Source organism: Hemitrygon akajei, chromosome 29, assembly GCF_048418815.1.
Source record: "Hemitrygon akajei chromosome 29, sHemAka1.3, whole genome shotgun sequence".
NCBI lineage: Eukaryota > Metazoa > Chordata > Chondrichthyes > Myliobatiformes > Dasyatidae > Hemitrygon > Hemitrygon akajei.
Window position 1 is genome coordinate 24,123,668 of NC_133152.1, and position 23,847 is coordinate 24,147,514.

General features: G+C 43.5%; 2 protein-coding genes across 4 annotated transcripts in view; one reads left to right on the forward strand and one right to left on the reverse strand.

Annotated features, from left to right (window-relative positions):
- Positions 1-13,995, reverse strand: part of atad3 (ATPase family AAA domain containing 3) — a 71,499-nt gene extending 57,504 nt beyond the window's left edge. The window contains exons 1-4 of the mRNA XM_073031905.1: positions 13,750-13,995; positions 11,874-11,950; positions 8,944-9,045; positions 8,377-8,436 (exon numbers count right to left, since the gene is read on the reverse strand). Coding sequence (XP_072888006.1) covers positions 8,377-8,436; positions 8,944-9,045; positions 11,874-11,950; positions 13,750-13,957 — 447 coding nt within the window. The 5' untranslated portion in view covers positions 13,958-13,995. The remainder of the gene's footprint in view (positions 1-8,376; positions 8,437-8,943; positions 9,046-11,873; positions 11,951-13,749) is intronic.
- A 209-nt stretch (positions 13,996-14,204) lies between these two features.
- LOC140718559 (uncharacterized) lies at positions 14,205-23,522 on the forward strand. Of its 3 annotated transcripts, XM_073032523.1 has the most exons (5): positions 14,205-14,283; positions 16,930-17,063; positions 17,905-18,799; positions 20,343-20,516; positions 23,021-23,522. In XM_073032523.1, exons 1-5 carry the CDS (start codon positions 14,228-14,230, stop codon positions 23,172-23,174), a joined length of 1,413 nt encoding a protein of 470 aa, XP_072888624.1. In that variant the 5' UTR covers positions 14,205-14,227; the 3' UTR covers positions 23,175-23,522. The 3 variants fall into 3 exon arrangements, with proteins under 3 accessions (XP_072888624.1, XP_072888626.1, XP_072888625.1); XM_073032525.1 differs by lacking the exon at positions 16,930-17,063 and having other exon boundaries at positions 14,225-14,283; XM_073032524.1 differs by lacking the exon at positions 14,205-14,283 and having other exon boundaries at positions 17,024-17,078.
- The last annotated feature ends 325 nt before the right edge of the window (positions 23,523-23,847 follow it).

The window sequence follows — 23,847 nt, forward strand, 5'->3', positions numbered from 1 at the left end:
TAGAAAATGAGGCCAGAGAAATAATAACGGAAGATGAGGAGACGGCAGATGAACTAAATGAGTATTTTGCATCAGTCTTCACTGTGGAAGATACTGGCAGTGTGCCAGATGTTGAAGGGTGTGAGGGAAGAGAAGTGAGTGCAGTTACTATTACAAGGGAGAAGGTGCTCAAAAAGCTGAAAGATCTAAAGGTATACAAGACCAGAGGAACTGCACCCTAGGGTTCTGAAAGAGGTAGTGGTGGAGGCATTGGTAATGATCTTTCAAGAATCATTGGACACTGGCATGGCTCTGGAGGACTGGATAATTGCAAATGTCACTCCACTCTTTAAGAAAGGAGGGAGGCAACAGAAAGGAAATTATAGACCAGTGAGCCTGACCTCAGTGGCTGAGAAGATGTTGGAGTCAATTGGTAAGGTTGAGCTGATGGAGTACCTGGTGACACAGGACAAGATAGGACAAAGTCAACATGATTTCCTTAAGGGAAAATCTTGCCTGACAAACCTGCTAGCATTCTTTGAGATTACAAGTAGGATAAAGGCGATGCAGTGGATGTTGTATATTTGGATTTTCAGAAGGCCTTTGACAAAGTGCCTCACATGAGGTTGCTTACTAAGTTACAGGAAAGTTACTAGCATGGGTAGAGCACTGGCTGATTGGAAAGAGGCAGCAAATAGGAATAAAAGGATCCTTTGCTGGTTGGCTGCCAGGGACTAATGGGGTTCTATGGGGGTGCGTTGGGACCACTTCTTTCCTTTATATCAATGATGTAGATGATGGAATAGATGGCTTTGCAGATGATACGAAGATTGGTAGAGGGGCAGGTGGAGTTGAGGAAACAAGGGAGGCTGCAGAAGTTCTTAGGCAGATTAGGAGAATGGGCATGAAGGAGCCAAATGAAGAACATGTTGGAAAATGCATGGTCATGCACTATGGTAGAAGAAATTTTCTAAACAGGGAGAAAATCTGAGATGCAAAGAGACTTGGGAATCCATGTGCAGAACACCCTAAAGGTTAACTTGCAGGTAGAGTTTGTGGTGAAGAAGGCAAATGCAAAGTTAGCATTCATTTCAAAAGGTCTAGAATATAAAAGCAGGGATGTGACAGTGAGGCCTCACCTTGAGGTAGTGTGAACAGTTTTGGGCTCCTTATCTAAGAAGTGATGTCCTGGCATTGGAGAGGGTTGAAAGGAAGTTTACAAGGATGATTCCAGGAATGAAAGGGTTATCTTATGAGAAATGTTTGATGGCTGTGGGCCTGTACTCGCTGGGATTTAGAAGGATGGGGGAGGCAGGGAGAGGGAAGGGATCTCTTTGAAACCTTTCCAATGTTGAAAGGCCTAGACCAGGGGTAGGCAACCTTAAGCACAAATGATTTTCTAGCATGTGCTTTTCATTAATTTGAGGCAATACATAACTAAATTTATTTAAATGGATAATTCCCATATCTCAAGTTTTTTATGGCATTTATCTGGCCCACCGTCCGCTCATTAATACCCGATCCAGCCCACAGAGGTAAAAAGGTTGCCAACCCCTGGCCTAGACAGAGTAGATGTGACATGGAAAGGATGTTTCCCCATGGTGGGGGAAGTCCAGGACAAGAGGGCACAGCCTCAGGATAGAGGGGTGTCCATTTAAAACTGAGATGCAGAGAAACCTCTTTAGCCAGAGGGTGGTGAATTTGTTACCACAGGCAGCTGTGAAGGCCATGTTGTTGGTGTATTTAAGGCAGAGATTGATAGGTTCTTGATTAAACACAGCATCAAAGGTTACAGGGAGAAGGCTGGGGAGTGGAGCTCGGGAGGGGACCAAATAGAAAGCATCAGCCATGATTAAATGGCAGAGCAGACTTGACCAAAATGTCCTAATTCTGCTCCCATGTCTTATGGTCTTAATAAGATTCTACTATCCATCCTTATTTAACGCCACAACAAATGAGCACTCTGGGAATTACCACTGATCGGAAGCTCAGAAAGCTCATCCACATGAATATCTCAGGGGGTTTAGGTGACTTACTTCATAACAACCTAAAGACTTTCTACTATCTGCAAGACACGAACTGGAAGTACAGTATAACAGAATCTAATTGTGTCGTGTGGATGAATGTAGCCCTACCAATGCCCAACATACTTAGCATGTATTATGACAAAGTAGACGGCTTGACTGGCATCACATCTATCACCCTCTATGCAGTGTGCACCGTCTATGAACTGCACTGCTGTTTACTGACTGAAACAACATCTCCCAAATATACAGCTCTACCAAAAGAGGTATAGGGTGCTCCTTCCCTCTGCTAGCCTGTAGGTCACCCTTGGGCAAGGTGTAGCACCTGCTTAGCCCCCAGATCAGAGTCACTTGAAGCCATGGGAGCAGGTGGTGGATGGTCATATGAGCAGCTGGTGCATATTGCAAGTCCTGGCTATGTGACCACTGATACCGGGCAGGCAATCTCTGAAGAGTATTGATAATGGCTGGGGTCACCCATATTGTAGAGACACTGTCCATAAGAAGGCAATGGCAAACCACTTCTGTAGAAAAGTTTGCTAACAATCATGGTCATGGGACAATGATTGCCCACGTCACTTTGACATGGCACATAATGATGCTGAAGACTGAGAAACGGACAGCAACTACATGAGAGCGCATCCACCTGCAGAGCTGCCCTCCCAAGCTGTACATCATTCCAACTTGGAAATATTTCAGAATTTCTTCATCATCAATGGCTCTAAAATCCTTGACCACATTGTGAAAACAACTTCCCCAAAAGGACAGCATCAGGACAACATGGTGGCTCACCACCATCTTCTCCAGGGCGATAAATGCTGGCTCCATCATGAAGGACTGGACTTTTTATTTAGTAAAATACAGAGCAGTTTTCTAAGGCCCTAATAAGGATAAATCAAAATCCTTTCTAAACATCTCCCCATTCTCCTTCATAAATCCATTCTAAAATCATACTTACTATGTTGCTCCCTATACATCTTAACAAAATGTATTACTTTCCACACCTCTGAATTAAATCTGCTCATTTCACCAGTCTGTGTTCTCAAGATCAATTTCAAAACTCAGTATTACGACCTTCCAAAATGTTTAGAATCATACCCAAGTCTACAGCACCAATAAAAAGAACCGCGGCCCATTATTGATACATGGGAACATCCCTAAATGTCTGACACAACCTGAGAAACATCGTTCATCCCTTCACTCTGGATTTTATCTAATCATCAATTTTTCACCCACATTGCCAACAATCCTTTATATTAGCTTTAATTCTACAAAGTTTATTATGTAATACCCTGGCAAACAATCAATTATAAACGTAAGCAGACAGTGCAGCATCTGCTCCATTCCAGAGAAGTAGCGGCCAAAAATGAGTCTTAATTAATTTGTGCTGTCTCTTATTTATAGAACAGTCACAGCACAGGATTATGTTCAGATTATGGAAGCGATCCCAACTCCATGTAGAGAAATCCAATCAGTCTCATTTTCCTGCTCTTCATTTCTCCCTGCCATTTCAAATATTTAGTCTATTCAATTATCCAAACTAGCGGAGGAGAGAGCCTCAATGAATAATGCAAAAGACACGAAATGGATTGTATAGCACTACTGAACTGCTGATGAAATACAACTTAAAGGGAACCCCCCAATTGACAGTGGCTCAGCAGCTAGCAGGATGAGTGTACACTTTGCACGTACCTGCACGTGTCATCTGTCATCTGATCATCAACCTAGTCTTTTCAGAGTATATCGAGAAATGATTCTCATTTCTCAAACTACTATGATTTCAAGTAACTTTATCATGTCTAGTCTCATCCCTCTCTGCTCCATCTAGACCAGGGTTCCCACCCCTTTTTATGTCACGGACCAATACCATTAAGCAAGGGATCTGTGGATCCCAGGTTGGGAACCCCTAGTCTAGAACCACTTCATCTTTCACATTTGAAACCCTCTCTGGAGCTGCCATTTCCATTTAAATATGCTAACAACTGTCCTTGATGCAACACACCACTTATAGCCTACACAGCGTTGTATAAAGTTTTGATATAATGTGCTTGATTTTGTCTTTAACTGGATTCAGATTTCTGGATCATTGGGACCTCTTTTGGGGCAGGTGTGACCTGTACAAAAAGGATGGGTTGCACTTGAATTGGAGGGGGACCAATATCCTGGCGGGGAGGTTTAGTAAGGTTACCGGGGAGAGTTTAAACTAGAATTGCTGGAGCTGGGAACTGAACTGAAGAGACTGGGGAAGAGGAGATTGGCTCACAAATACAGAAAGCTTGAGACAGTGTGAGAGGGAGGATAGGCAGGTGATAGAGAAGGGATGCGCTCAGACCGATGGTTTGAGTTGTGTCTATTTTAATGCAAGGAGTATCAATGAACAAAGAGGATGAGCTTAGAGCGTGGATCAGTACTTGGAGATATGATGTGGTGGCCATTACAGAGACTTAATTGGCTCAGGGGCAGGAATGGTTACTTAGAGTGCCAGGCTTTAGATGTTTCAGAAAGGGCAGGGAGGGAGGCAAAAGAGGTGGGGCGTGGCACTGTTGATCAGAGATAGTGTCACGGCCATAGAAAAGGAGGAAGTCATGGAGGGATTGTCTATTGAGTCTCTGTGGATGGAAGTTAGGAACAAGAAGGGGTCAATAACTCCACTGGGTGTTTTTTATAGACCACCCAATAGCAATAGGGACATCCAGGAGCAGATAGGGAGACAGATTCTGGAAAGGTGTAATAATATCAGGGTTATCATAGTGGGAGATTTTAATTTCCAAAATATTGATTGGCATCTTCCTAGAGCAAGGGGTTTGAATGGATTGGAGTTTGTTAGGTGTGTTCAGGAAGGTTTCCTGACACAATATGTATATAAGCTTACAAGAACAGAGGCTGCACTTGATCTGGTATTGGGAAATGAACCTGGTCAGGTATTGGGAAATGAACCTGGTCAGGTGTCAGGGCTCTCAGTGGGAGAGCATTTTGGAGATAGTGATCACAATTGTATCTTCTTTACCACAGCATTGGAAAGGGATAGGAACAGACAAATTAGGAAAGCGCTTAATTGGAGTAAGGGGAAATATGAAGCTATCAGGCAGGAACTTGGAAGCATAAATTGGGAACAGATGTTCTCAGGGAAATGTATGGCAGAGATATGGCAAATGTTCAAGGGATATTTGTGTGAAGTTCTCCACAGGTACACGCCAATGAGACAGGGAAAACATGGCAGGGTAGAGGAACTGTGGTATACAAAGGCTGTAGAAAAGCTTACAAAAGTTTCAAAAAACTAGATGATGATAGGGCTCTAGAAGATTATAAGGCTAGCAGGATTAAGGAAAACCCCAAGGCATTCTACAAATATGTGAAGAACAAGAGGATAAGATGTGAGAGATTAGGACCAATCAAGTGTTACAGTGGAAAAGTGTGTAGGGAACAGGAGGAGAGAGCAGAAGTACTTAATACTTTGCTTCAGTGTTCACTATGGAGAAGGATCTTGGCGATTATAGGGATGACTTACAGTGGATTGAAAAGCTTGAGCATATATAGGCATCCATTAGTCTCGTGAGACCATGGATTTGCACCTTGGAAGGTTTCCAGGGTGCAGGTCTGGGCAGGGTTGTATGGGAGACCGGCAGTTGCCCAAGCTGCAAGTCTTCCCCTCTCCACGCCACCGATGTTGTCCAAGGGAAGGGCACTAGGACCCAAGCAGCTTGGTACCGGTGTCATCACAGAGCAATGTGTTGTTAAATGCCTTGCTCAAGGACACAACACGCTGCCTCAGCAGAGGCTCGAACCAGTAACCTTCAGATTACTAGACCGATGCCTTATCCACTAGGCCACGCTTGAGCTTATAGACATTATAGAAAGAGGATGTGCTGGAGCTTTCGGGAAGCATCAAGTTGGATAAGTCACCAGGACTGGATGAGATGTACCCAAGGCTACTGTGGGAGGCGAGGGTGGAGAGGTTCTGGAGGACTGGAGGGTTCCGGATGTTCTTCCCTTATTCAAGAAAGGGAGTAAGGTTAGCCCAGGAAATTACAGACCAGTGAGTCTTAATTCAGTGGTTGGTAAGTTAATGGAAAAGATACTGAGAGGCAGGATTTATGAACATTTGGAGAGGCATATGATTAGGAATAGTCGGCATTTCTTTGTTAAAGGTAGGTCATGCCTTACGAGCTTGATTGAATTTTTTGAGGATGTAACTAACCACATTGATGAAGGCAGAGCAGTAGATGTAGTGTAAATAGATTTCAGCAAGGCATTTGATAAGGTACCCCACGCAAGGCTTATTGAGAAAGTAAGGAGGCATGGGATCCAAGGGGATATTGCTTTGTGGATCCAGAATTGGCTTGTCCACAGAAGGCAAAGCGTGGTTATAGACAGTTCATATTCTGCATGGAGGTTGGTGACCAGTGGTATGCCTCAGGGATCTGTTCTGGGACCCCTACTCTTTGTGATTTTTATAAATGACCTGGATGAGGAAGTGGAGGGATGGGTTATTAAGTTTGCTGATGACACAAAGGTTTGGGGTGTTGTGGATAGTGTGGAGGACTGTCAGAGGTTACCGCTGATAGGATGCAAAACTGGGCTGAGAAGTGGCAGATGGAGTTCAACCTAGATAAGTGTGAGGTGGTTCATTTTGGCAGGTCAAATATGATGGCAGAATATAGTATTAATGGTAAGACTCTTGGCAGCGTGGACGATCAGAGGGATCTTGGGGTCCAAGTCCAAAGGAAACTCAAAGCTGCTGTGCAGGTTGACTGTGTGGTTAAGAAGACACATGATGCATTGGCCTTCATCAACTGTGGGATTGAGTTTAAGAGCCAAGAGCTATATAGGACCCTGGTAGGACTTGGAGTACTGTGCTCAGTTCTGGTCGCCTCACTACAGGAAGGATGTGTAAAGCATAGAAAGAGTGCAGAGGAGATTTACAAGGATGTTGCCTGGATTGGGAAGCAGCCCTTATGAGAATAGGTTGAGTGAACTTCGCCTTTTCCCCCTGGGGTGGTGGAGGATGAGAGGTGACCTGATAGAGGTGTATAAGATAATGAGAGGCATTGATCATCTGGATAGTCAGAGGCTTTTTCCCAGGGTTGAAATGGCTAACATGAGAGGGCACAGTTTTAAGGTGCATAGAAGTAGGTACAGAGGGGATGTCAGTTTTTTTTAATGCAGAGAATGTTGAGTGTGTGGAATGGGCTGCCAGCGACAGTGGTGAAGGTGGGTATGATGGGGTCTTTTAAGAGACTCCTGGATAGGTACATGGAGCTTAGAAAAATAGAGGGCTATGGTTAACCCTAGGTAATTTCTAAAGTAAGTACATGCTCGGCACAGCATTGTGGGCCGACAGGCCTGTATTATGCTGTAGGTTTCTATGTTTCTATAGCATTCATTTTCCACTGTTAATCTCCCTGAACCAAGGAGGGAGAGGCAGTGAAGAGCTGACCATGTTGATGAATCTGGAATCACATTTGGACCAGAATGTGTAAAGTTTGTAGATTTAATGAATCAGGCGCTCTTTTTAAACAGTCAGGTAGCTTTATGATCATCATTACTGAAACATTTTAATTCCAGATTTAATTGCAAAACAATAGTGTTAACGTTGTCAGCTTTTGAGATCACTGCCATTTTTGATATACATCATCATGTGCTGTGTCGTATAGCATGGGCAACCCATGATCATGTTTGTTCTTGCAAATTTTTCTGCAGAAGAGGCTTGTCATTGCCTTCTTCTGGGCAGCATCTTTACAATGGCTGGTTACCCCAGGCATTATCAATACTCTCCTGAAATTGTCTGCCTGATGCCATCGTTCACATAAGCAGGACTTGTGACATGCACCAGCTGCTCATACAACCATCCACCACCTGCTCCCATAGCCTCACATGGCCCTGATCGAAGGGCTAAGCAGATGTTACACCTTGCCCACGGGTAGCCTGCAGGCTAGCGGAGGGAAGGAGTGCCTTACCCTTCCTTCGGTAGAGACGTATCACCACCCGACCACCCATTTTGATATTCACTGAGGGCTTAAACATGGAGGCTTAGAGTTAAATTCCAAATTTTCAGATCTATCGACTAGCATCACTGCCTATTTTGCTTCCACTTTACTCCTCTTCATAAAGTACTCAATTTGTACTTCAGCCAGCTCTTCACAAGACTATCTTTTTGGTCTTTTCTTCCCTTTGCAAACTTTTTGCTACTTTATGAAATTATTTCCAAGGTCTTCTTTAAAATATTTGTTTGCTCCTTCAAAAAAATTATACGCGGCTCCTTAATACAGGAAGTATGAAATTAAAAATGATTATTCGCAGTTCATGACCCATGAAAATAAAACTTGAGAGTTGTCAGCAAACACATGCAATTATATAGGGAGTACGGGCTCACCTGCTGGCGGAGTTGGTCATCATATCGTTGCCTCGCTAGTTTGTCCTGGTACTGTGCTCGCTGCAAAACAAAGTACAGAATTTATTTTGACCACTACAATAAAAAAAACATTGAATGATTTAAGATAAATTCAGACACAACTGAAAATGTTATGGCAATAAGACAAGATTTTCTGCTGACATGCACAATTGACAGTTTGAATTCTAAAGCTGATAGCTTGATCTTTTTACCCAGAGGAACTCTCAACATAATACATCTGCAAATTTATTATAGACAGAACTAAGTAGTCCTATCACAACATTCTCTATTAAATCACAGCCATCCATTTGTTCTGCTGGAAGAAGTAATGAGGAAATTGCTAAGACAGTGATGCAATTTACATACATGGATGCTTTCATTTCTTCCCCAGAAGCCAAGTGTCAATATGTTGGCACAGTTTCTTCCAAATGTCAGTCCAACAGAGCGGCCATCAGCTTGGTAATTTAAAGTGATTTTCTGAGTTATAAATTCAGGAGCACAAGCACATTCATTTGGGTGACCAGTTCCCTAAAGGAATTGGAAACTTACTGCCTGGTGCTGCCTGGTTTCTTCACCAAGTGTCTTCCGCTTTTCTTCTGCTTGGACTTTGATCTGATCGGACCGGAGTTGCTCCACAGCAGCTTCGTACTCCTGCACAGAGAATCACAAACGTACACATTGTAACAAGGCAAAGCCATCATCTGAGTAGACAGCATCACTACAACTTGAACCACTGGTTCCATTTCATTTGAACTTTAAAAATAAGAACAAAAATCAGAATCACTTTCTTGCTAGTATAGGAAACACCAGAATTGATTGTGGTTTGGTGCCAACTATAAAACGCAGGACAATACTATAATAGCAACCAACAATTTACAAGACAATAATGCAAACAATCACGAGCAATCAACAACTAACAGAACAGTCACATGTTCAAATATCAATAATCAAACTTAAATACATATGAACAGACTAAATAATTACCAACAGAATCAGGAGAGCAGGAAAGGCCATTTAACGGATGTTGTGCAGGGACAGACAGGGTATTACACCGGAGTGAGTTTTGTTGAGAAGCCGGACAGCTACAGGAAAGAAGCTTCAGAGATGAAGTGTGGTCCTGGTGGCGATGGAGCTGGAGTGTCTCTGTGATGGCAATTTGAGGAATAGGTGACTGCTAGGGTGGGTAGAATCAGCAGCATTTTTTTTTCTCAGTTTTTGCTTCACTTTAGCAATGAATAGGTCTTTTAATGTTGGTCGCTGACAGCCAATGACCTTCTCCGCTGAGTGAACCACTCACTGTAACAAGCACTTGGCGAGGGAGGAAGCAGCGGGAAATTAAACAGTGATGGAGATGGTCACAACACCTTCAGTGATGGCTGAGTAAAAATTCATCAGGATTCACCCTGAGATGTTAAGTTTCCTAAGCTGGTGTAGGAAGAACAATCACTGCTGGGCTCGCCTAGTGATGAAAGTAACATACTTGTCCCACTTCAATAGGTAATGGTAGTTACCAGGAATTTGAATAACTCGAACACAGACACAGCCTGACCATTCATTTCCAAAGTAGGGGTGGTGGCAGGTAGGGCATTATTGGCGGAAGTTAATCCCCATTTCCACTGTCTCGATGGTATTAAGCTCCACGTTGTTACGAGCAAACCATACCACAGGACTGTCTACCTCTCTTTGATAGCAGGTCACATCATTAGAGATGAGATCAAATACAGTTATGTCACCAACGAACGTTAGGATTTTAATGTATTTGTCTGTGGAGCTAAGAACAGGAGGGGTGGAAGACACAGCCTCAGGGAGAGCGTGTGCTTATATACACTGGATCAGACAAGTAAGAGCCCAGCCTTAAATACCTTTTCCTTCCTGCAAAGAAGCTCATAATCCACTGGCAAATACTGTAGGGTACAGGTAGTTGGGTTCACTTGCCGTGGAACAACTCCAGAGCAATAGTATTGAAGACAGAGTTAAAATCCACAAATAAGATCCTCACATAGGTGTTGGGGGGAATCAAAATGTAATAAAGGCACAAGTTAATGGTATCCTCAACTGAGTGATTTGCTCTAAAAGCAAACTGTGGCGGGTCAAGAACAGGATCCGTAATAATCCTTGTTAGTCCTGATGAATACCACTAAGCTGACCATCTCACTTGTAAGAGAGCAGACGTTTGAAAGGCAGATTGCCGGCATAGTAGTACAGAAGCCACTGTGTCTCCAGTGTACCAGGCGCTCGCCTGTTCATTTATCTCTATACCTCCTAGACATGCATTTTCCAGCCGGCATCAGTCAGAAGAAAATTTGGGGTGGGGGGTGTTGGGGGGGGGGAGGGGTCAATCCTCTATAGTGCAAACACAAGAAAAAAAAAATCCAGAAGCAATTAATCTCTTATATTCACGAGGACTTCAGGAGTAAAAATAACTGTTGAGGTTGATGATAAACACATATTTAACTACAAGAACAGGGGCATCTAAAACTGTGGTAGCCAGCTCAGTCAGGTGGCCTCCCACGTGGCTAATAAAAAAAAATCCACTGAACCAAGCTATCATCTGATATACTTTGTAATAAGACACAGAAACTTCATGTTTCTTATTGTTTAGATAGCAACAAGTTAATTCAAATACTATGTTATCCAAACAGTAACAAGTTGGAGATAAATCATATTTTAACCTTAACATAATGAACAATTTTAACATGAGAAACTTCCTATGAACTGTCTCCATTGCACACTCGGCTAATTAACGCAAACCATAACGATCAGGTTAATCAACATTGCTGTGACTCTGGCATCTCATACCTACAATGACCCCACAGCCCATTAGGTACACTACAGATCCCACTCTCCCTCTTTTTATTTCTCCAAACCCATCCCACCTCTGTCTAATAACATGTCCAATTCTTACACCAAGGCGTAATTACCTAAATAGATAAATAGGTAGAGAATTTACCCAAAAGCACATGTTTGGGATGTGGAAGAAACCCACACACCAAAGGAACATGCAGACTTTGCACAGACCAGTTACAGAAGTCAGGAATTAACCTGAGTCTCTGATGCTGTGAACTCTGCCATGGGCGGTTCTGGGCCCGCTGCGAAAGGAGGAGGATTGGGCATGGGGCTAGCAACCCCATCCCGTTAAGAAACACAGAGCTACAGCAACACCAACAGAAGCTCCAAAGAGCTCATCCCTGGGAGAGGAAGCATCTTCGATGGGCTACACCTGGGGACAACTTGAAAGACTGGCTCAGGAAGAGGACTAGGGGGCCTACGCCCCAGCAGGAGTTACGGGCTTAACTAACAAACCTGAAGCTGTGAAGTGCTGCACCATTCTGCAATCAAATTGGAAATTCCGTGCAGGAGATGCACATCTTTCCTCATCACTCAGCCCTTTGGGTAATGTATTTTGACGGCAGTATGATTCTCTCGTGAGGACCCGGGGCCACTGACCTACGACTCGCTTTCCGAACCCTGCCTCATACCTTGATGCGGCTTTGATGCTCCAGCTGGATCGTTTGCTCCTGTAACCGAGAGAGATTGAGCGCATCCTTGGCGTGGCCTGAAACAAAGAATCAGAGTTTGTTGATAACTTGACTCGCTACCACAAGCGGACACTTCAAATAACCCATTCACTGTAGTCTTGCAGGGCTGAACAATTTGCTACCCAGTATAAAAATGCTCAATTAAAATCAGTTTACTATTGAGCAAAGTAATGAAGTAGTAAGCTTCACAAAACCAAGGGAACATCAAACCCATGCCAAGGCCCACAAAACTGGGGGGAATGCCAACATATGTACATATAAACTTACAAAATGGGAGCAGGAACAAGCCACTCAGGCCCTTTAACCTGCTCTACCATTTCATAAGACCTTTGCTCATCCGATATAAACTGCAACTCTGTATCTGCCTACCAACGGTCATCTTCTACTCCCTTTAAAAGTCTGTTTCCACCGCCCTTTGAAGAAGGACATTCTGAACACTCAAGAGTGAAAACATGTTGCCTTATTTCTCTCTTAAATGGACAACCCATTAGTCCACGGGTTCCCAACCAAGGGACCACGGACCCCTCAGTTAATATTAAAGGTCTATGGCATAAAAAAGATTGGGGACCCCTGATTTAGTCAAAGCCAGTTCAATACACTCTCAACTTGAGGAAACATCCTTACTACATTTACCCTGTCAAGATCTCTCAGCATCCAGTATGTTTCAGTTCAGACCCCTCTTATTCTTTTCAATCACACTGTATTACAGGACTAGCCAACACTTCCTCAGAGGAGCACATATTAACAGCCGCTCATCGGACCAACTTCACCGAACTGTTTTCCAAAGCACTGACATCCTTCTTTAAACTAGGAATCAATATGTACACAGTGCCCCTGATATGACCTTGCTAATGCACACACTAGCCCACAGAACAGTACAACACAGGAACAGGCCCTCAGGCCCACAACGTTGGGCCAAACCAATTAAATTAGTAATCACAGTAGTTACTGAAGGACAATCTTTCTACTTTTACATTCAATTCTCCTGTCAATAAATATAAAATTCTATTAACCTTCCCTGTATTCATATCAGCTGGTCTTTTGCCCACCAGGAACTCAGAAAACACAGATCCACTGGCACCTTGAAGCTCTGCAAATTCTGGTTGTTTAGATAATGCTTTTTTAAAAAAACCCACCTTCTTTGCCAATTTTATTCCCTCACAATGACAGGAGGAATGCTTCATTTGCCAGATTAAACATACCCGTATCCCTTTATATCTTCTTTACCTACTCCTTCCAACTTACTTTCCTCTTTATTGCATCATTAGCACAGATAACCGAATATTTTATGCATTCACCGAAGTAACACGCTTCTAGGATTTTCATTATGGCAGATGTTAAGATAAGTGGCCCGCAGCCTTCCGTGTTCTGTATCCCACCGCTTTGAAATAAAGGAAATGCAGTTGCTATCATTCAAAGTAAGTAAGCCTCCCTGTTAAACCAATACACCAGCTTTCTCACTGCCCACTTCTGTTAAGTTACGCAAACCTTAGGGGCCATTACAAAAAAAATACAACCCTGGAGGCCCCAAGACCCAATGCCACGCACTTCTGACAGATCCCTCTGTCACACGCCCGTGCCGGATCCCGCTACACCCGGACCCTCCACGCCGTCCCAGATCCTGCTGTCTCGTTTGATGCCAGATCCCACTGTCCCAGGCCCCGCGCCCATCGCCAGATCCCGGTGTCACGGGGCCCCGCGCCCTAGTCTCCAACAACCCTGCCACATGCCACTGATGCCGAGCACCCGCCAGGTTTGCGGGCCCTGCGAGCATCTAGCGGGACCTCCCCGCCCACCGCTCCCGGTCCTCACTCACGGGATGAGTCCAGTTCTCGGGCAGCCTTGGCCGCACGCTCCAGGCCGGTCGGGTCGAAGTTGCTCCATTTGTCCTTTTGCCGGTCGGACCCGTCGTTGCCAGCCCCGGGAGGGGGTGGCGGTGGGGGTGGGCCTGCCGGCGCTCCAGGTACCGCCTGATCACCACCGGCCGGCGGCGATCCCTTGTTTAACCCGAAAATCCAGGACATGGCGGTGTCTCCACACGCGTACGGTGACCTTTAGATTACCGCGCGTGCGCGGCACGGAGAAACTCTGACCCCGTTGCTGATAGGTCAAGCGTGCGAGCAGGCAAACAGTGATTGGTTCGAGAGTGACTCTCTCTTCATTGGTGAATATGCCGGGCATTGCTTTGTGCCGATTGGCTGTCCTGGCCGTTGGGTGCGATGTTATTGGTTGTCGGCGCGGTCAGAGGTTGTCTCTGCCAGGGCTGCTACAAGTCGGAACCGGCTTCGGCGCCCATGGCTCTGAAGGCGGATCGAGCCCTCGTCCTGCACGGGGTGAGAAGTTCTCTGAGGTAAGGGTCCAGGCCGCCGTCTTCTATGGACTTGTGGTACCCAGAGCAAGCGATTACAAGTCACTGGTATTGTCAAATGTTGTCCGGGCGCCGACCGGGGCGCCGTTGCTATAGCGGTTGCTATGGACGCCTTAGCGTTATCGCAGTGTAAAGCAATTCTTTCTGGAAAATATCACCCGTTCTAGTTTACAATAACGCATCAAATTTTTTTTGGGTAAATTCAGTAAATTTGAAGTAAAGATCGACAGTTTCATTAGTTAAAGTTAAAAGGCATTTGGCTGCTTTTAACACCCTTTCCTGTTATTATGGTCTTAATTGTTCTGGTTTAAATATGTCGTTCATCTCCGCCCCCGATCATTTGGCGATTCTAAAGTCTCTGCATAACAGAGTTCGCACGGAGAACACGAAAAGCAGCATCTCACGCCGGGTTACTCTGTAATATACAATTCGCCAAGTCAAAATCTTTAAGTCTCCAGTTTACTAAAAAGAAAATTTAACGTGAATGGTTCTTCCTGACATAGACTTCTCCGAGATAATAAGAGACAGGCAATAAATACATGCTCTTATGAGCGTTTTTGTAATTGAGAATTCAAAATTAAACTATTACACTACAGGAAAGCATCTGTATTTGTAAACGAATTACTTACTGTTTAGTTTTAATAAACTCAACGTATAATAATAGAAAGTGAGAAATGAGAATAAGGATAGATGAAATACACAGCAGTCGTTCACAGAGCATCTGCAGGGAAAGCGATGGTATTAACCTTTTAGTTAGCAAATCTTTAATGAAACGAGCTATGTGAGATCTTTTATGATAGTTAAAATACTGTGTGTTAAAAGTCAAACGTACTCTTCAGGATTTTCATGGAAAGCAGACAAATCTATGCAACTTGATTGCCAAGACTGATCAATATCCAAGAGCTTGTCCTTAATCCCATAAAAGTAAAATTTATTTGCTGGGCCTTCATAAACCAATGGACTAAACTATATATGGATTATACAGTGCATGAAATGTTGTTCTTAATACAGCAGTTATTAAAAACCCAAGAAATGTTATATTTGTTGGGCAAGCGCATTGATTAAAAATTTCCACAGATGCACAATCCAATCTGAGACTTAATTCTAGGGGTGTTATATTGGTTATGTTCTCTTATAGAAAACATTAATCTGAAGATGTGCAAGAGTCTGGAATCTGGAGCTGGTGGAGGAAAGTGGGTCAGGCAACATTGGTAGAGGGAAATGGGTGTTTAGGGGGATTGAAACAGCAGAGGAGATGGTCAATACAGAGAAGTGAAGCACAGGGGTGGGACAAAAGTTGACAAATAATAGGCACATCCAAGTATGGAAGGGTGAATTGGCACATGAAGTCAGGTAGGAAAGGGAAGGGTTGAGATAACAATAGAGGCCGGGAAGGTGATCAGTGGAAACAGCAAAGGGCTGCAGGACGTGGAATCTGATAGAATGAAGGTGAAGAGGAACCTTCACCTTTCGCAGGGCAGCAATGGCCAGTACCAGAGGCCATCATTTCAGGCAAGTGGAGGAAAGTTTAGGAGAGTTATCAGAGAGAGGTTTTTTTATACTGAGAGTAGTGAATACACTGACATTTGAAAGACTCTTAGGTGGATGTGAGTAAAATGGAAGGTTAATGTCTGTGTGGGAGGGAAGGGCTAGATTGATGGCAGAACAGGTTTTGTTAGGTCGGCACAACATTATGGGCCAAAGGGCCCTTCCAGTGCTGAAATGTTCTGTGTGCTAATAAGGGAGAAAAGATGGGGACTTGGGGAGGGGACCCAGTGGGGCAGAATGTTGGTGGAGGAGATGGTAAAAAAGCAGGTTAATCAGGGACTTGTGGTGGGAAGACTTGTAAATCTGGGTAGACAAGAAGGAGAAAGGAAAGGGGCAGAGAGGGAGCAGGTTACTTGAAATATTGAAACTTCAATATTCATGCCACTGGCTTGTAGACTGTCTAGGTGGAATATGAGGTGCTCCTCCTTGAGTCTGCATCACATGGCAGGGATAGATGGGGCATGCAGAATAAGGAGGAGAATTAAAAATGCTTTCAACTGGGAGATCCATCTGGCCATTGCAACAGTGCCCGACCAATTGGTTGCATGGAGACACACAAAAGATTCTACAGATGCTGAAAATCTTGAAAACCACAGGTTAAATACTGGAGGAATTCTTCAGATCAGCCACCACCTATGGAGGGAAGTAAACAGATGATGCTTTAGGCTGAGATCTTTCATGTGGACATTTATACAGAAGGGGGCACAGTGAGAGAGGGTCTCACAGAACTCCCGTCAAAGAGAGCAGGAAGACCTTTTCAGGATAGGTATACCTGGAAGAGACTTCACAGTGGAACAGCAAAAGATGAAAAGGTCTCGGCCTGAAACTGGACAGTTCATTTCCCTACATTGATGCTGCTTGACCTGTTGAGTTCCTCCAGCATTTTGTGTATGTTGCTGCAGTTTCTGTAATTTATGTTTTTCGTGGCATTTATACACTGGGCATGTATACCCATTACACTAATGCTGAACTTGAAAACATGATCATTGACAAATAATTTTTTACCCTGGAGTCTCCAGATTTAAGTGAAGGATTTTTTTTTTTTACATCAGAGTTTGTTTGTTTGTTTATTTATTTCAGGAAAAGACCAAATGAGCATCTCACAAATGCACAAAAGACATTCACCATGCATCAGCAAGTATCAAGTGATCAACCAACAAACTGGAATTTTAATCGCAGCTCAGCAGACATCTCCATAGATGACAGGCTAAGGGGTATGATTTTATAATGTAAGAATTTAATGGAGCCTTTAGTGCTATACAAATTTTGAAACAGTATAATGGCAACCTGGAGAGCAAAATGGTTTAACAAACTTGTACTTCCTGCTAATGGAGGAAGCGCAGTAATAGTTAAAGGGACTCAGAGTGAAGAACAAGAAAGCTTTGCTGTTGGGAGCCTGCAGTGATATTCTAACAATATTTGTGACACAAGATTTGTTGCATAACTGAGTCAATATCACATTACTAGTGAGATGTGTTCACTTTTCTGCTACCTTCTCCTAGGCTAATATTCTGTGTTCCTGAAAGGATAATCGTTCCCTTCTAAATATCATGCAAAAGGACAATCAGGTTCCTTCTTCCTACTGTAGAGATCTCCCTTTCTCCACATCACTCTCACTTTAAGATGTCCAGCAGTCACTTAAGATTTGCTGGCACAGAGTGATGAAGATTTAGCTTCATGTGCCCACTGCGATGGCACGTTAATGCCTGAGCTTTCCAAAGTGCCATAGATGCATTACATGGCAACTACACTTTAGGAGTATTTTATTGTCTGAAAAGTATTTCATGAAAGATGAAAATCTGTCAGAATGTCATGTAACACTTAGTGATAGATCTGCTGAGAAATCATTGAAATTTCAGTGTAATTCAAGGCAATTTATTTTGGCTTTACTTTGATTTTTTTATTTCCTTCTATACTCTTCAGCCCTTTCCTCTTTCATTGTTGCACAATTCCTTGTTAAGTGTAGTGGTTGTTAGAATTATTTTTGAATGTAAGCCAAAACATATTCATTTGATTAAAACTATGTTGACTTTTATGTCTCTTTCTTTTAACTAGAGGTGCCTTTGTCTGGCAGCCAGACGAACAGCCCCAGCATCGATGAATTGGAACAAAGTTTAAGTGAGCTAAAGATGCAGGTGAAGAGTCTGACTTCGAGTCTGACCCCTGCATTAATGACAGACTACAAAAGGAAAGGAGACCTGGACGGCAATTCCAGACCGAGCAGCAGAAATGGTGATTGGCCGATCCTAACCAATGGGGCACTCCACGAGAACAGAGGTGGAACAGCACAACATTCCGATGAGTCGGAGTGGTTTGTGAGGCCAAGGCACTTAGTGCGATCACTGGGCAGATACCCAGCCCTTGAAGAGCTCGGAGTTCCTGCTCACTCTGTGTCTCCAGTTGACCGAGTGGTGGGCCTCACTGGAAGTGAGCTCTCCAGCAAAGGCTTCGCAACTGCCACCATCTCACCTGTCGACATTGCCTACAGAGAAAGCGTACCCGTGAGGGTGGGGGCACCACACGTAATTGGAGTCAGAGCTCTCCTTCCTCCTCAGATTCCGGTCCGGCTTCAGTGCCCTGAAAGGACGAGATCACCGTCTCCCAACACCCATTCCCGGACTCTCAGGCGCACCAGAGACTTCCGGTCACGGTCCCTGTCCCCTGCTCCTAAAAGAAGCCATTGGCAGCAATCCCGCCCTCAGTCTCCTAAACCAGTGTGGAGACCAAATTCTGCCAAAGTGAATGCATGCGGTAGGCCCCCTCTGCCCATAAAGAGGCAGACAACTGGGAGTAAGAAAGCAGCCTTTGCCAGTCTGTCTAGATCGTATTCCTACAATCCAGAGGCCTTCGGCTTGAGCTCCCAGCCTGTGCTGAATCAGAGTGTAGATGACCGTCTGAGTTTCAGAGCTCTGGATGTGGCATCACCTTCCGCAAAGGAGATCAGTGACAGGTGTGTTTCACCCTCTCTTTCGAATTTATATTGCAGCAACATCGCTTGAAGGCAAACTAACAGACAGCAAAAGTCCAGAGTCCTGATGCACCTTTTGGAATTGTTGGCAAGATCTCGTTTAAATAGATTAAAGATTCCTGCAGTGTTATTGTATGGAGGTGATCTAAAGATCTAATTTGATACTGGAGGTACCCCCTGTTTCAATTGATTTGTTTTATTTGTTTTATTCCTCTACAGTGCTCCACAACTAAGATAAATACAGAAAAGTTAAGTTATCAGAGAGGTTTCATTGAAGCCCATTGGATATAGTAAGGCCTGGATACAGTGGAGTTCTGATGAAGGGTCTCGGGCTGAAGCATGGACCGTTTATTCATTTCCATAGATGCTGCCCAACCTTCTGAGTTCCTCCAGCATTTTGTGTGTGTTGCTATGGAGAGGATGCTTCCACTATTAGGAGAGTCTAGGATTCAAGGGCTCAGCCTCAAAATACAGGACATCCCTTTAAAGCGGAGATGAGTAGCAACATCTTCAGCCAGAGGGTGGTGAATCTACGGAATTCATTGTCACAGAGGCTGTGGAAGCCAAGTTACTTGCTGTGTGTAAGGCAGGAATTGATAGGTTCTTGGTTGGTAAGAGGTTAAAGTTGATGGCGAGAAGGCGAGAGAATGGGTTTGGGAAAAATCCATCACGGTCGAATGGTGGAGCAGACTCAAGTGGCCGAATGGCCTAATTCTGCTTCTGTATCTTATGGTCTCATGATCTTTAAGTATAAGTGAGAGATTAAGAATATTTCACAAACACAAGGAAGTCTGCCAGTGCTGGAAATCCAAAGCAACACACACAGAATGCTGAAGGAACTCAGCAGGCCGGGCAGCACCTGTGGAAAAGGGTCAAGAGTTGATGTTTTGGCCTGAGACTGTTTACTGATCCCAGTGTATGACAGAGGGAAAATATTTCCAAACTGAAACCTTGAGGCCAGGAAGTCTGAGGTTTTGTTTACCAGGTTCTCTTTTGCTCTGATGTGCTGGTGCATAGAGATTCCAAACGTGCCTGGTGACCATTGCATTCAACTCCCTACTGACTCACACTGATGATCCCTGCTCTGATTCTCTGGTAACTGATCACAACTCTCACAAAGTGTTGGAGGAACTCACAAGGTCCTGAAGAAGGGTCTTTGCCTGTTTACTCCCCGCCATAGACGCTGCCTGACTTGCTGAGTCCCTCCAGCATTTTGTATGTGTTGCTCAAGATTTCCAGCAACTGCAGAATCACTTGTGCTTACGATCACAACTCTCTCGGCCGACTGGATTTTGCAGTTTCAGGCCCTTAAACAAAATGTTTATCGAATTGGCCTTAATTAAGCACTACTCATGAGTCATTCAAGTCAGCCAGTGTCTATGGAGGGGAATAAACAGTCAAAGTTTTGGAATGAGAAGGATTTCAGCCTGAAATGTTAACTGTTTCTTTCCCCCCCATAGATGCTGCTTGACTTGCTGAGTTCCTTCAGTATTTTGTGTTCTTTTCTGTTTGTCTGTTGCTGTAGGTTCCTGCAAACGCTGGCAGAGGGCGACATCAGACAGTCATTGGTGGAAATGTCTCCTTACCAACAGGAACTGTCTCAGTTGAGGCTGCAGCGCCTCCGTGTGGAGGAAGAGTTACTGCTGGAGCTCAAATGGAAACAGGAACTGGAAAGATTCCGGGGCCCACAGCCCAAATGGTAAAGGGACATAGTTACCTCGGGTTGAATGCTTAACCTGATAGCTACGCTCCAGATTAGGAAGAATGCTAAATCCTGCAGAGTGTGAAGAAGACATTCAGTAGCTATGACAGAGACTGATTCTGTAAAGAGTAATGGTTGTCCTCCTTAGAATAGAAAATTTAAGACATTTGAGGGCACTGTGCAAAGTCATAACTGTTTTTCATAAATATTTATCTTTAAGTTCATCCCTGGTCAGGTGCATTAAGCGTGTGTGGGAATTAAATGGAACTGAATTTTAAAACCAGATTACAATGCAGGATTACTGCATAGAACACCTTTAATGCTGACATCTGGCATAACTTGCAGGGCAAAAATGAATTCAGTAGTAAAGGGGTGATAACTAACCAGGGCAGAAGTTGAAGATGATATGCGATGATGTGTTATCTGGAAAGCACTCCCAGAAAGGGTATGGAAACAGATCTAATGCTTAAAAAAAAAATCAAAGTTCAAAGTAAATTTTATTATCAAAGTACATTTATGTCACCAAATACAGCCCTGAGATTCATTTTCCTGCGGGCATACTCAGCAAATCTATAGAGTAGTAACTACTAATGGATCATCTAGAGTGCAGAAGACAACAAACCATGCAAATGCAAATTTAAATAAGTAGCAATAAATAATAATGAGAACATGAGACAACAAGATAAAGAGTCCTTGAAGTGAGATAATTGGTTGTGGGAACACCTCAATGGATGGGCAAGTGAGTGTAGTTATTCCCTTTGTTCAAAAGCCTGATGGTTGAGGGGTAGTAACTGTTCTCGAACTTGGTGGTGCGAGTCCTGAGGCTCTTCTACCTTCTGCCTGATGTCAGCAGTGAGAAAGGAGCACGGCCTGGCTGGTGATGGATGCTAAGACAGAGTTTCTTTCTCTTTCCTAAGTCAGAGTTTCATATAGATGTGCTCAATAGCTGGAAGAGCTTTACCCATGATGGACTGGGCCGAATCCACTAACTTTTGTATGATCTTAGGATGATTGGAAATCAGTTGTGGGAAGGATATAATTGTTTGGTTCCACCAAGGAGCTAGCATTGCTTGATGGCCTGAATAGCCTTCACAGGTGCTGCATCATTCACTGTTAATGCAGAATCTGCTGAGGGCAGATGAGTGAAGCTTATCTAATAAAATGATTCCAGATATGGGAGCAGAATTGACTGGAAAGAAGGAAAGTAGCAAAATAGGTGCAAAGCACAAGTGATAATCATGCAGCACAGAACAAGTGCTTCAACCCAACTACTCCTTGCCAACCAAGCTGCCTAACTGAGCTAGTCTCAATTGTCTGTGATTTGCCCTTATCCCTCAGAACGTTCTACGTAACTGTGGGAATGCCTTTTAACTGATGCAATTGTGCCCCTTTTACCACTTCCTCTGGCAGTTCGTTCTATGCGCTCACCACCCTATGTGTGAAAATGCTACCTCTCAGGTTCTTTTTAAGTCTTTCCCCTCTCACTTTAAACCCAAGCCCCCTTGTTATGGACTCCTTTCTCTTGTGAAAACGAATCAGAATCAGGTTTATTACCACTGGTGTGTGTCGTGAAATTTGTCATCTTACCGGACTGTGACCATTCACTTGATCTATGCCCCTCATGACTTTATAAACCTCTGTAAGATAAGCACTCACCTTCCTAAAGGTGAGGGGAAAAAACCCTAGTTCTTCCTTTCTCTTCTTTCAACTCAATCCTGCTAATCCCATAACAACCTCACAAATCTGTTTTGTGCCCTCTCCAGTGTAGTGACCTCCTTGCTATAGGAGGGTGACCAGAAATGCATGCAGTAGTTAAAAAATACAACATTCCATTCAGGAAATAACTATTCCTCAACTCTTCCTGGGCCAAACCACTATCAGTACTCTTCAGAGCAAAGCAGATTCCACTTGTAATCACACCCACAAACAAGGATGTGTGAACATATCTAATTTATTTTCATAGATGGGATCATTAATTGTGGGGATCCATATCTGTATGTCTGTCAGCAGTCTGTTATATCTCCTCAATTTATGCTCTGATTGTTATATATAACAAATTTTTAAATTTTATGTCTGTTATAAATTATCCTGAGCCTAGTTATCTGGGGTTGATGAAAATCTGAATGAATTATTAGATTGTGTTGAGGTTAGCTGGCTCCCTATCTATATGTTAAATTGAAAGCAAGAAAACCACTTACCGTTTTCTTTCGAGTCCATTAAATTTTACAAACAAACTCATTATTATTTAAATAAACAGGAGACAGTTTAATGAATGTAATGTTATCTAAGGTTCAGAAAAAGATAGTAAATTATCTCATCTCTATTATAATGTATGACAGCATCTTAAGTTTTTATCTTGAATTCTAAATAGCAATTCTTTTGGAATCCAGTATGTTTTTACAATTGAGAGGTGTCACATAGGTTTCTTACATCCAATATCACCTTCAGGGATCATTGCAGATCAATTTAGTTTTGATGGGATTGGTTTTGAATCATTTTAGGTATGAAATGAAAGGACCTCGCTTTCATTATGAAGCACACAAGAACAATGAACTGTTACGAAGTAGCAAGGAGAGGGGGTCTGGATTTAGCTATGGAGAGGACTTCTCGGCTTCCAGTGACTTCTCTCAAAATGGCAACACAGACTCCGTGTGATATTCAACCGTGGTCATCCTCTGGATTCAGCTGATCATCAGTCTTCTTGGCTTTAATCCAAAATGGTTCTCATGTGCATTGACATAAAAGTAGTAAAATTGCTACATAAAGTAAAAGGGTTAATCAAGCATGCACAGGACTTTAGTGGTGTCAGACTTGCAAAGCTTCCCATCTATTGGATGCTATCTCTCTTATTACTCCTGTAATTAACTTGTAATTTGCTATTTTTTTTAGATGTTGCACAATTGAATAATAACGTTTCCAGAAAACCAGCTGGGTGGTCAGGGAAGCTGCAGAGAAACAGAACCAGGGGAGAGCAAGAACCAAGGCTGCAGTGAGTGAGAAGGGTATATGAGGACCAGTACCCTTGGGGGGGGGGGGGGGCAGAGTGGGGAAAGAAAACGCAAAGACTGGAACCATGAAGTGAGTGTCTGTGGTATGTGGAGCACCAGAATGTGAAAGGGAGACAAAAATCAGGGACCCCAGCCTGCTAAAGTGAACATAGGAATCAGTACCCAATGATTTAGACAACTTGCAATTTCCAAATAGATAGCAGGTTATTGGAGTTTTACTGTGGTTGGATCTCAGTCAATCACCAAAGTTCACCAACGTCTTGTGAGTCCTCCAATAGGAATGAGGTCTCCCTCTCCTTTCTCCCCTCCCACAACTCTCC